The sequence below is a fragment of the Dipodomys spectabilis genome, unplaced genomic scaffold, assembly GCF_019054845.1.
Source record: "Dipodomys spectabilis isolate Male_0828 unplaced genomic scaffold, ASM1905484v1 ptg000174l, whole genome shotgun sequence".
NCBI lineage: Eukaryota > Metazoa > Chordata > Mammalia > Rodentia > Heteromyidae > Dipodomys > Dipodomys spectabilis.
This window is the reverse complement of record NW_024870851.1, coordinates 9,992,551-10,006,153: the sequence shown is the minus strand read 5'-3', so window position 1 is coordinate 10,006,153 and position 13,603 is coordinate 9,992,551. Positions and strand designations below refer to the sequence as shown.

The 13,603-nt window shown below is 36.8% G+C and overlaps 1 protein-coding gene across 2 annotated transcripts in view; it reads right to left on the bottom strand.

Moving 5' to 3' along the window:
• Positions 1-1,512: 1,512 nt before the first annotated feature.
• Slc38a11 (solute carrier family 38 member 11) overlaps positions 1,513-13,603 on the bottom strand; it is a 45,925-nt gene continuing 33,834 nt past the window's right edge. For both annotated transcript variants that reach the window (XM_042694188.1, XM_042694189.1), the window contains 2 exons: positions 10,866-10,997; positions 1,513-1,810 (listed from right to left, as the gene is read on the bottom strand). In XM_042694188.1, coding sequence (XP_042550122.1) covers positions 1,517-1,810; positions 10,866-10,997 — 426 coding nt within the window. In that variant the 3' untranslated portion in view covers positions 1,513-1,516. The remainder of the gene's footprint in view (positions 1,811-10,865; positions 10,998-13,603) is intronic.

The following is a 13,603-nucleotide window of genomic DNA, read 5'->3' as shown; positions in this document are numbered from 1 at the left end:
GATATTTTATTGAAACAAATGTTACTACCTATATCCTAGGCCTTCTAAGATAGAGGTTCCCTGATATTCTTTATGTCTTTATTACTAAACTGTGTGGTGAGTTAACTCTCACTTCTCGATCCAAATTACAGCAACACTATTATATATATATATATACTATATATATATATATCCTACAGCGTTTTTATTTTGTGTGTGTGTTTGCTTATGAAATGTGCCAATTTTGTATGTACCAACTCTTCTTGTGACATGTTCTTATACCTTAGAAACAATAAATAGACAACTATAGTCAACCTGATTGAAATACCAATGAAAAGATGAGAAATAGAGTCTTGAGCAAAAGTTGTGTGTATAATGAAACCCAATTGCTCTACATACTTTTAGAGATTGTCGTAGATATAAAGATATGAAATCCTCATTTCATAAAAGTAGAAATTCTCAATAAAAATCAAGGGCATCTGTGGCCGATACAGCTGTTTTCCAAGATACCCCAACAAGAAAGCATGGGTATTTAAGTCATCAGGAGACAACCAGCCTCCAGCTCTCACTTCCTTTTGGCTCTGTTCAGCTGCCAAGAGCTGCTAGCCCAAGGGTTCATCCCTCCCAGGTGCCCACATCAAACATCTGTTGGAGGCAGCAGTAGTAAACCCACTATTTCCTCTGAACAGGAACACCTCTGATGGGCTCCATACTCCGTGTAGAAGGGCCAGAGTATTGTCAACTTGTAGTTTTCCATCTATTCCCAATCCTGTTTTCCTCCTTCTTTCCCATTGGTTATTTTTCCTAATAAATACCCTGTGTGAAAAACTCTACCCCCATCTGCTGCCAAAGAACTCAGTCAATAAAAGCATCCATCATCTCTTTAAGGATTGCTACCCCTATTCCAGAGCAGCAAAAATGCCTCTTGTGTAGCCCTAATTTTGACTGTGAACTTAAGAGTCTCAAATTTCAACTTGTGATTGTACATTCCTGCCAGAACTGCAAATTCAACAAGTGAAAATCTGATGCATAACTAGACTTTGGGGCTCATGCTTCTTAACACAGGGAGGACTGTGCTCATTTTCCAGGGTTTTACTTTTCTCTAAACAAATGAAGTTACCCTTTTTACTGTTGAGATTGTTAATAGTTTTGATTTTCCTCTTCCAATTCTAAAGATCTTTAAAAACATTTGTTTCCTCCTGAAGGATACATACACAAAGTACCAACTCATAAACACATACTTCTTTTGGAGAACAATATATTGGCTCACATATGAAATAAAAGGAAGGCTTTAATGAAGGGGTAGGAGCAAATGAAAGGCTTCACTTTTGCTTCTTCAATTAGCATTAATGTAGTAAAGTTATTAGAATAAAATATTTGTTCTGGGTTAAGGTAAAATGTACCTCTCTTCTTTGTCTTCTACTACAGTGAAGACTAAGGAGAAGCAAGTCTTTCTAAATGGCAGTGAAATTTTAATAACACAGAGACTAGAATGTATGAAAATAAGGAGTTACATGCATTTTCTTTTGAAGATAGCTTATTGAAAGATACTGCTGTTTAAAATGGAGAGCTGTGTTGTCAGTTGAATGTGAGAATCAGAGGTGTTTGTAAAGGAGAAATTGTCAGGAGAGCAGTAGAACATTTCCTGCCCATGGGTACAGTCCTGAGGATTTGTGATAGCCATGACGAATCCAAAAACCATCACCACAGCTCCGACAGGAAGCATGACACAGGACATAATCTTATCTGAGTGTGTCCTTGGCTCCTCAGACAGTTTCAGATAGCATGCTGAGGGAATGATAAAAATCAGAGGAGCTGCACAGAGAACACCCTGTGGGTGGAAGACAAGAACCAAGAAAATGTTACTGGTGGAAGCTGCCTTGGGATAGTTTTAGAAAACAAGTCTTTCATTGCATACATTGAAACAATTTTCATTGCAAAAACGTTCAATTGTATGTTTCATCATACAGTTGAATCAAACAAAATTTGATATAACATTTTTAAAAAATATTTTACATAAACAAAATATAGAGAGAAAAATGGCAAATGAAGGGCTTCATATTTTGAAACTAGACTTTCCAGGCAGTGTTTAAAAGACTAGACAAGAACCGCTGGACTCACAAAGAAAATAATAATTCCAAGTAAATTTAGAAGTCAAGTTTTCCTTTTCCAATGGAATACTTACAAATGAAAAAAGTAAAGAATATCAGTACATCAGACATTAGAATAGAGGATCAGAAAATGATTTAGAATGCTGTAGATGGCAAGACTAATTTTGGCAAACTTGAAATCTCACACTTTTTTAGTTGTGTCATCTTTCTTATATTCTCCATTCAAAATCATTGTGTACTTTGCTTTTTAAACTTTAATGGTCTACTTTCCCTATGTGTATAAATGGAGAATTTTAGAAAACTGTATAGGCATTTGCCTTTTCTCTTTTCCCGGGCTTCTATGACAGTAGAGTCTGGGTATGTGAGAAAAGAAAACTAACCCAAATTAGAATATATATATCCCTTCCTTTCTTCCTTCCTTCCTTCCTTTCCTTCCTTCCTTCCTTCCTTCCTTCCTTCCTTCCTTCCTTCCTTCCTTCCTTCCTTCCTTCCTTCCTTCCTTCCTTCTTTCCTTCCTTCTCTCCTTCCTTCCTTCTTTCTTTCCTTCCTTCCCTCCTTCTGTTTTTGCAAAGTCTCACAGACTTGGCTGCCTAGGCTGGTCTTCCAGTCATGATCTTCAGATCTCAGCCTCTTAAGTAGCTAGGATTACAGGTTTGAGCCACTAATTCCTGGCTCCTCTATTCTCTTTCAAGTTAAACTAGATACATTAATTGCCCTGGAAAACTGAGAGCAGTACTAATGGTTATAACTTGTACACTCTTACCCCGTTAGTCATGTGTCAATCCATCTTAAAGGAGAATATGAAGATTAAAAATAGTAATAGCTTGAGGGAATGAGTAGGGGTGGAATAGACTGGGGGATAATGATGAAAGGGGTGGCATTGATCAAGATAAATTGATACGTTAATTTGAAAGACCACGTAAATGTAATTTTTTAATTACAAAATAACAGAACTGTTTGTTATAGAAGCATCAAGTTATTGACTTCAAAGGAAGAGTCTTTCTACTTAAGTAGGGAAAATTCTCACTAGAAATTCTGCAAATGATACATGTTAAGATTAAATGCATTTTGTTTAATATATTTTTTCTAACCATGTCTAGTATTATATATTAAATAAAATATAACATTGATAAAAGTATATTAAGATTCATGACGTTATTTTCTCATCTCATAAAAGTCTTAAGATCAAATTTTATTATGTTATATTGAGTGTATAACATGTTGTTGTTACAATACTTAAATAAATGTATCTTATCATCTCACCCCCATTACTTTGTGTGTGTGTATGTGTGTGTGTGGTGTGTGCACGTGCACACGCTCGCACACACGTGTGTGTTCAAGTCTTGGCCCTTAAACTCAGGGCCTTGGAGCTCCTGAGCTTTTTTTGCTCAGGATTAGTACTGTGCTATTTAAAGCACAACTCCACTTGTGGCTTGTGGCTTTCCAACGATTAAATGGAGATAAGAATCTCTTAGATTTTCCTGTCTAAGTAGCTTCATATCACAGTCTTAAGATTCACCCTCCTGAATAGCAAGGATTACAGGTATGTGTGAGCCACTGGTGCCCAGCCATAGTTACTTTTATATATGGCAAAACAACAGTTAAAATCTACTCACTTAACAGCAATGTAAAATATAATCTACAGTTTTTTTCTTTTTTTAAGTTAGCTGATTTTTTATTATATGACGAAGTGATATACAGAGAAGTTACCGTTCATAAGTCAGGTAATGAGTACATTGAATTCATTTCTTTGGGGACAGTGTCACCCCTTCCCTCTCTCTCTCAGTTAAATAAATTTTAATATACAGTTTTTTCTTTTTACTTTTTTATCTGTGCTGGTACTAGAGCTTGAACTCAGGGCTTTAGCACTATCCCTCAATTTTTTCACTCAAGGCTAGCACCTCGATTCTACTAAGTAGCTAGGATTACAGACATGAGCCACTGACACCAGGCTTTTAAGACAGTTTTATTAACTGCCATACTCAGGATTATTTTTTATCTTCAAGTACTGTACAAACTTTTTCACACAATTTTCATAGATTCTTCCCAGGGTTATCAATCAAAGCAAACTAAATTTAAAACTAGATGATATAAAATAGTACATTGCACATTAAATAACTTTAAAACAACTATTTTTCCTAATGCCTCAATTTGATAAAAATTACTGCTGTATATTTCATACTATGTACCATTTTCAAGCCAGAATGATTTCAATAATATACTTTAAAATATTTTACAAAATCAAAACAAAAATATAGAAAAATGACAATTAATGGCTTAATATTTTGACATCAGACTGTTCAGGGAGGACCACAAATTATGGGGAAAAATAGCAGTCTTCACATTGTCAGGAAAGTATTTCCACAGTAAGAGACACAAGAACTGGAAAATACGAGTATGTGCCAAACTGTGTTCTAATTTAAAGTACACAGGCAAGATACTCTGCATTCATTTATATTTGAGCACAATTGAATATCTGTAAAGATATACTGTAAGCAAAAGGTTAGTTGTCAAAGGGCTACAATTAAATGCATTAAAGGTTCTATTGACTCTAACACAACACTTAGAATTTATAGTGTTTTTTTCAACTTATGAGAAATACCATAAAACTAATCTGTGGGTATCCCTGAAGAATTCTTCAAATGACAAGAGTATTTAAACCCATGTCCAGGAGGTTTATGATGTCTTTTCTTCGTAGGTGGAGTATATGAGGCTAGTGCACCTGGAATGGCCGTGTGGGATGATGCCAGCAGGAGAGAAGCTACACTGGTCACTGAAGGACACTGTTCCCAGTCAGCATCAGACATCCTTTGGACTCTTCCTAGCCTAGCTTGCGGGGCAAAGTAGAACAATGGTGTTTTATGTTATAATTTTTAAGAGTTGAGAAAGTAATGATTAGAAGAAAAACTAAATAGTTGGTGTTTGTACTAGAAGAAACCGACTTGATTATCTTGTTTAGATACTACTTACTCCTGGAGTACTTGTAAGCTCAGTTTCACTAGAAGTTGTTGCTTGATATTATGGTCATTGAGAAATAATGGTGCACAAGGCCTATTCTCTAGGAAGCATTTGGCTCCCTTGAGCTATTTTATGTAGAATTGTTTGAGGATGGACCACTAGCTTTGGAATGATGGTGTGTGTGTGTGTGTGTGTGTGTGTGTGTGTGTGTGTGTGTACTGGAGCTTGAACTCAGGGCCTGGGTGCTGTCCTTAAGCTTTTTCATTCAAGGCTAGTACTCTACCATTTGAGCCAAAGCTCCAATTCTGCTTTTTTATTTTGGTGTTTTTTGGAGATCAGAGTCTCGTGGACTTTCCTGCCAGGTTGGCTTTGAACCTCGATCCTCAGATCTCAGCCTCCAGAATATGTAGGATTGCAGGGGTGAGCCACCGGTGCCCAGCTGGAATGATTTTTAAAAGTGCTTGAAATGTCATAAAACCACAACTGTTATTTAAGGAGGCAGTACAATATTTCCCTATGTACAAAGACACAACAGTGCTATCCATTGCTTATGCTAGCACATTTTGAAGTTTACAACAATAGGGTGGTCTTTTTTTTTTTTTTCTTAACCAATAGTACAGATTGAAAAAGTGTCTGGATTCTGCCTGTATGGAAACTCCTTATATGATACAAAGGCTGTACAAACTACAGGAATAAGAAAATGCCGATCGAAATTTTTTGTAAAGTTCAACTTTGTAATCCCTTCGGATTCATGATATTTATTCCTATACGTAAATTAAAAAAAAAATCAAGTTCCCTAGTTCAGGCAGTCTTTGGCAAGTAGAATGTCTCGCTAATGGTGATGATTCTACTTCCTTGTCTGGGCTCTCTCTGGGCATGGGCTGGCCATCTCCCTTCCATGAAAGTAGCACACAGCTCTTTGTTGGACTGCTTACTATGGTCACTAGCAGCAGCTGTCTCATTTTTTTTCTCTTCGCACTGCTGCAAGTGGAAACCCATAGGGCCCAATTACTGCAGATGCTTCTTTTCTCTAACAGCTGTACCATGCCAAGTCTCAGGCCTGGAATATCCAAAATGGGTCTTACATTTAATTGGTTTGCTTCTCAAATGAATCATGTAAACCTGTGAGAGCCTTTACATTGGGAAAATGTGTCAATGTTGTCTGCTGCTATGAAAATAATTTTAGAACAGTCCAGAGGTTTTAAATTTGTTGAATAAACAATATAATCCAAATAGTATAATGTGTATTTTCAGCTTTACTATATAAGAGAATGAATGATCTAATTTTACATCTGACTCTAATACATGTCCTATCTGTGAAGGTCATTGTTCTATGTTATGATAATTCAGAAGTCACACAAAAAGATGTTTTTTTATCTTTTTTTTAAATTGTTGTTGTGTGTTTTTGGTTCTAGAGATTGAGTCCATGACATTACATATACTGGACAAGTGTTCTACCATTGGCGTACATCTGTAATCCTTAGATTTTTGAGACAGAGGCTGGCTATGTAGACCAGGCTGGCCTTGAACTCATGATTCTCCAGTCTCTACCTCCTGAGGGCTAGGATTATAGGCACACCCTACAGTGCACAGCACATGATCTATAATTTTTAAACTGGATGAAAAAGAGAATTATTCTACATAATTTAGTAACTCAGACTTGAGATAAAAGATCTAAAGATCTATGTTTAAATCTTGGTTTCCTCTAGGATGAGCCCAGATTTTCTACTTTTTACCAGTTTCTCTATAAAGTTAATTGATTAAAAACCCAACTATGTTACTGTTTAATAGTAAAAGATTTTATTGATGGAAAAGTCAAATTATTATAATGATCTATAAAAAATAGGGAATCCTACAAATTACCTTAAATTAGTTTCATAGTTGTCATGAGTTTCAAGGTCATAACAGATAATCTAACAGTCTTCTTTGTTTTATGTATATGTCTATACAAGTGTGCCTTAAAAAATTTAAGAATGTAGAACCATATTTTAAATTTTAGAATTGTATCCACTGCCAGTGCAGATATTTGGCATTGAAACGGATATTTACATAATATTAATCTTTGATTACTTTCTAATAATGATTTTCTCTTCATTACAAAAAGATTTTCACTTGAGTGTAAGAGGGAATATTTAGTGTTATTTTATGCAGAAAGTTTTGTTGTGTATGTGCCATGAAATTAGCAATTAACTCTGTAGAAAGCATTATTTAAAATTATGATAATGTCTCATTCCTAAAATATGAGCAATATGTATATGTTTGGTTAACTAAAAGGGAATACAAGTTTTTCATGGCTTTAAAGATGTGGTGAGTGTTCAGGCAATTGATTAATCTATTTTCTTTCAATAATAGTGTGTATGGTCAAGCATGCCTATAATCCCAGCACTGGAGTGTTGAGGCAGATGGATGGTTAGCCTGAGCCACATAGTGAGGCCTTGTCTCAAACAAAACAACTGATTCTGCAACTTTAGAAAACAAGCTAAGAACAAAATGAATTTGTGAACTGAAAATATGCATTTCATGGGGGCTGGGAAGGTGGCTCAGTGGTAGAGCGCTTGCCTTCCATGCCTGAGGCCCTGGGTTCAATTCCTCAGCACTACATAAGCAAAAAGAAAAAAGCTGGAAGTGGCGCTGTGGCTCAAGTGGTAGAGTACTAGCCTTGAGCTGAAGAGCTGAGGGACAGTGCCCGGGCCCAGAGTTCAGGCCCCACGACCGGACCCCCCCCCCCAAAAAAAATATGCATTTCACAAACATGGTAAAATAGAACGCAGGGTCACTACATTGCTTATCTCTTCAGCATTGCAGAGAGATTATTACTACTGTCAACATCAATCCATTTTTGCCACTACTGCAGTTAAGACTTGCCTTATGTCCAGGAACACTTATAGAGTTAAGGATAAACTGTGGTCTAAGGATAGTAACCCATGTAGTAATTTGAGCACAATGTTCTTAGCACTGTCAAGTGTCATAAAAGATGGAGAAGGTGGCTAACATCTCGTCTCCCAAGAGCTTACAACCTGTAGCTAAGGTAAATTTCTAGACAGTTGAATAATACATATTCTGACATATAAACCAAATTATTGCAGTAAAAGATGTACTGGACCCACTTACACACATCAAAGCTGCAACATAAAATGATTCTGCATAACCTACTGGCTTTTATTAGATGAAAAATAGAGAAGTAGGCTAATGTTGCCTTTTATATTTCCAACTTCTATATTATCCCTCTCCCTTTCTTCCTCTCATCCTTCTTTCTTCCTTCCTCCCTTTTTTCTTTCTCCTTCCTCCTTTTTTTCTTTCTCCTACCTTTCTTCCTTCCTTCCTACCTTTCTTCCTTCCTTCCTACCTTTCTTTCTTTCTTTCTGTTTTGTCTTTTATAGACAGGATTTTGCTATATTGATCAGGATGACCTTGAACTTCTGAGCTCAAGATAAGCCTTACACTTCAGCTTCCCAAGTAGTCAGGTACATTTGCTAGGTAAGACAATTTTTTTTGTCAGTTGTGGGGCCTGAACTCTGGGCCTGGGCTCAGTCCCTCAGCTCTTCAGCTCAAGGCTAGTGTTCTACTGCTTGAGCCACAGGGCCACTTCCAGCCTTTTCTGTTTATGTGGTGCTGAGGAATCGAATCCAGGGCCTCACATATGAAAGGCATATGTGTTCCTAAATTGCATTTCCTACTGCCTTTGCATGTAAGTTCAAATCAAGATGGCATCTAAAAGGCACCAGGACTTATGAGCATTTTCCCTGGTTCTTCGTGGAGGAAGTGAAAAGTCTGCTCTCCCTGTGCCTACATGACCAATTGATTTGAAATGGGCAATTCTGGTCAGAAATTCTGTAAGATTGTGAAAGGGGAAGAATAATTATCCTACACATGTAGATCTACTTCCATTCCTGCCTCAACAAAAGTCTCACCTTTGTCCTAGTTCCAAAAAATAAAACCGAGGAGTCATTCTTATTTATTCATTTATTTGTACGGTTGGAGCTCGGTTTTGTACTTGCTGGACTAGAGTGACACTGCTGAGCCACACCATCAGCCCTGTGTTTCTAGGGTAGAGTCTCACTTCTTACCCAGGTGTGTGTCTGAGCTGTGATCTGCCCACTGAAGGCTTCCATTATTGCTGGAATCACAGACACACACTTTATCTAACTTCCCTTCAGAAGAGTCAGTCTTGTCAACATTTTCTGCCTGAGCTGGTCTGACATGGTCATCCTCCCAGTTTCAGTCTCTCATATACCTTGGGATGAACTTCTCTGCTTCAGCTGTTCTCAAACCATGATCCTGCCAACTAAGACCCTCAAGTAGTAAGAATTACAGGTGTGAGCCACCAAGTTCCTAGCCGAGGAGTCATTCTCAATGTATCCTTTTATCCCACTCTCCTCTGAACTGAATTTGTCATCAAATTGTTTCCCCCACCAAAAAAATGTGTTTGGAAAGCTATCTGTTTCTTTCTATGATCTCCATCATGAAGTTTTATGTTGGTGATAAAGGCAAGATAATCAGGAATCCTTTCTGATACCCTCTCATCATTATATTTCCAGTCAGTCAACAAATATATTGGTCAATGAATAAATGATTAGAAGCTGTACTGGATTGTGAAGTCTTTGTAAGTTTGACAGATATAAAAGGAGAATAATCATTATAGGAAAAGACTGAAAAGAAAGAGTAGGTAAGATAAAGGATAAGAGAAAGAGTTGATACAGTATATATACAGACCAAAGGTAAAGTTGACTAGTGAGAAGTAAATGGGAAATAAGTTTCTATAAAGGTAAGGGGTCAGATTATAGAACATTAGAATTTGTTTTGGTATTAAAGTAGAGATTTTAAACCAAGAGGTTTTTTTTTTCTTTTGTGCTATTTTTCTTTTCTTTTTGTTTTATTTTTTGTTTCCATTTTTGAAATGGAGGGATAAAGGTGAACAAATGAAGGAATGGTACTCACTGGACACTATGTTGAATATGAACTATACAACTTGTAGGTCGGGATGGGAGGGGATAACTGGGAGACAGTGAGAGAATGGGTGACATTGTCCAAAAAGAAATGTCCTCATTGCCTGACTTGTGCAACTATAACCAATCTATACATCACCTTTACAATAACAATAACAATTTTTAAGTGGAGTTTTTTAAATAGGATACTTGTAAACAGAAAGTAGAAATTAAATGTGGGATAGTTGAACAAAAAAATAAGAATCAATTCATATTTGGAATGATGAAGCCCCAGTGTTGGGTGATGACAATAGAGACTGCAAAAGAGAGACTGAGAGAGAAAAAATTTAACAAAATTGGGCTATGTTGACTTTTTGTGCAATGTGGATATAATTTCACTCTTCCTGCCCTTTCAATGAAGCTCACTCGATAATTCAAAAAAATCCAGGTCCATTTATTGAATAGCCATTTTTAGAAATGTTTGTACATTTTAGTAATAAGAGGTGCAACCATGACACGGTTGACATTTTGGATCAGATATGTCTTTGCTGGGACGGCTTTTGCAGGCACTGTGGACCACTGGAGGTTTTCTTAGCCTTTTCTCATTGGATGCCAATAGCACTGCCTATCACGTTATGCAAACAAATGTATCTAGAGGCATTGCCAAATGCCCCTTGGGAAAAGAAGAGCAACACTTCCATCCACTAGATGAGTTTCAACTAGATAGCCCTATAATGTACAGATTATCACCCTTCTCGATATTTACTTTTACATTACAAGCACTGTTTTTACTCTACTTTAGAAAGTGACATTTTTCTTAAATGAAAACATTTTTTACATTAAAGAGAAGTACATCTTTAGAATAAAAGGAGTAAATCTTTAAGTTACTTACACTGAGTTCTAAAACAATTCCGAGGCAGTCTGTCAGCAAGGACACCAGCATGGCAACAGTAATAATTGCCACTGTTATAATGATGTGACACATCGAGGAAAGAGTCCCACCAAAAAAAACAGTGGCGAATACCTGCCAAAAGACAGATCTGTTTGAGAAGTGCTCTTGAGGCAGGCAGTATTTACTGACAGAGTATTTCGTAAGAGTCCTTAGGAATGTACAATCAAATCTCAAGCCACTATGAACTCTGTAGCTTTCTGAAGTGTTCATACATAGATCAGATAGCAATACAAATATTTCCAGTCAGTGCTTTAGTCAGCAGATTGTACTACAGACCCAGACCGGAGACTGGCATGCCAATGTTTGAATACATATATGCCTTTCAAGTATAAGAAAACCATTCATCTTGGCTCAACATCTGTACTTTAAAAGAAAGTACAGATATTGTTTAGGTAATTTGAAGGGCCTCTAGGAAGGTGGTTAGAACATTTCCTTTGAACTATCCTAAAAGTATAACATTCTTCTTTAGGAGGAATTAAATTCTAAATATTAAATCCTATTTGTTGCAACCTAACTCTAGTTTATCTTGCCTTTCCTCAACAAAACTAGAGAACACTTTTTTCTATTTTTTCTTATTAGAATTGTTTCCATTTTTCTATTCTCCACCAATAGGATCAGGAAATCAATCAGCAATCACCTATTTAATGTATGCCACACTGTGATATAATTTGCAAAAAAGGAAATGTCTGGAGATGATTCCTAGACATTAGACAATTAGAATCAACATCCCAATTGGAGATCTACAGACAATATAATGAAACAAAGGTCAATTTCTGGCAAGACTGAAAAATTTAGGACTGTAAGGAGATTCCATTACCTAGAATTTTCTCGCTTAGTGTAATTTTCTTCAGAACATTCCTAAGATGTGACACAGCTCCCTTAGCCTAAGGTGGGGATTGAAACAAGGATGACTTTTAGAGAATTCCAATCTAAGATAACTGAGCGAAAGAAGTAGAATAGGAATGATATCACTGAGGACCAGAAGAGACTGACTCAACAGAGGTAGAGAGACTCTGCATGTTGGGAACAAAGATTGGAAATGTAGTAAAGAGTCAGACGCTGCATTATAAAGAAGTCAAAGGTATTTCCTACATAGGCAACATTCCTCATAGATCTGATGCTACAACAGCTCTGCTAAGGATTTAAGGGTAATACCAATAATTTTAACTGGTCTTAATTTATCTTCTCAAACAGAATCTTATTTAAAATCTATTATCATGGATATGTCTATGATAAGGTTGTAAGAGTGATAAAAGAATCATTTAGTCATGCAGGCTACTAGGGATAGTTTTTAGGGGTACATAGCATTTCTGTCCTCTTTATAAGTGTCTGGCTAGAGTATACATGAATAGATATGGCTTTGGTTATGTTAACTGTTTCTTTCCCTTTTCCCTCTCACTTTCTCTTTCCAACTCCTCTATGTATGAGGAGAAAGAAGAGTAAAATGAATTGATGAGGTATATACAGAATTTCTCTGAATAGTATTTGCTACCATGAAAAATATCCTGCTTTGATTCTGTTTTTTTGTCATGGCAGCTAGAAAGGAAGTTCAAGTCTCAGTGGTAAAGACAGATGTGAGGCATGTGAAGTGACTCAGATTGTCCCCATGCAGTTTACCAGAAACCATATGAGAACATGCCATCCGTTCTTGTTGATCTAGAGATCAGATCTTAGCTGAAAGTGCTAGGCAGATTCAGAATGAATACCATTTCCTCAATCAAACAATAGTTAGCAAATTTTGAAAGTCTCTTAAATTTTAAAAGTTTGTATAAGGAAATCCTTACTTGACTTCTCTCAAGCCAAGGTGGCAAGCTATCTTGAGTAACAATCGCATAACGTATTAACACAGATGGAAGGGACACAAGCAATGCTGAATGTATTCCTTGTCCCAGGATGTTCCTCATTCCAGAACTGGCTTTTAGAAGGCACTGGGCTGCTTTGACATGCCTGAGGATTACTTAGTGAGTTCAGGGCTCTGTAGACATTTCACCTTATACCTTAGGCCCAGTCACATGGTTCACTAGGTTAACAGTCTGTAGGAGAAGATCCTATGATTAAGTCCTCTAGGGTAACTCCTGAAGGAACTACCATTAACACAAGATCACCTGGCACTGCTGACAAGAACAGTGGGTATTCAGACGACACCATAAGAGAGATGCCTGACAAAGCCAGGTTATCCAATTTTACACCAAGTGAGTTAATTCTTTCTGATAATCCTTCTCTGCATATCAAATACAAATCACAAATCAACTCTGTAACATCATTTACACCCTACATATAAACTATATATGATATATAAGATACATAATATCATAGGTAAGATATAGATATATAACATATATCAGAGATATATGTACTATGTCACATGTTTACATCACTACACTATTTTTGAATGTCATATAAAGATGTACACATAAAATTATTATTAAAAATATCTGTACAAATACAGGTTTAAGTTGTGGTTTCATTCCTCAAGAAATATAAGAGCTATATATATATTTTTTTTTTTTTGGGGTCCGGTCGTGGGGCCTGAACTCTGGGCCTGGGCGCTGTCCCTCAGCTCTTCAGCTCAAGGCTAGCGCTCTACCACTTGAGCCACAGTGCCACTTCCGGGTTTTTTCTTTTTGCTTATGTGGTGCTGAGGAATCGAACCCAGGGCCTCAGGCATGCAAGGCAAG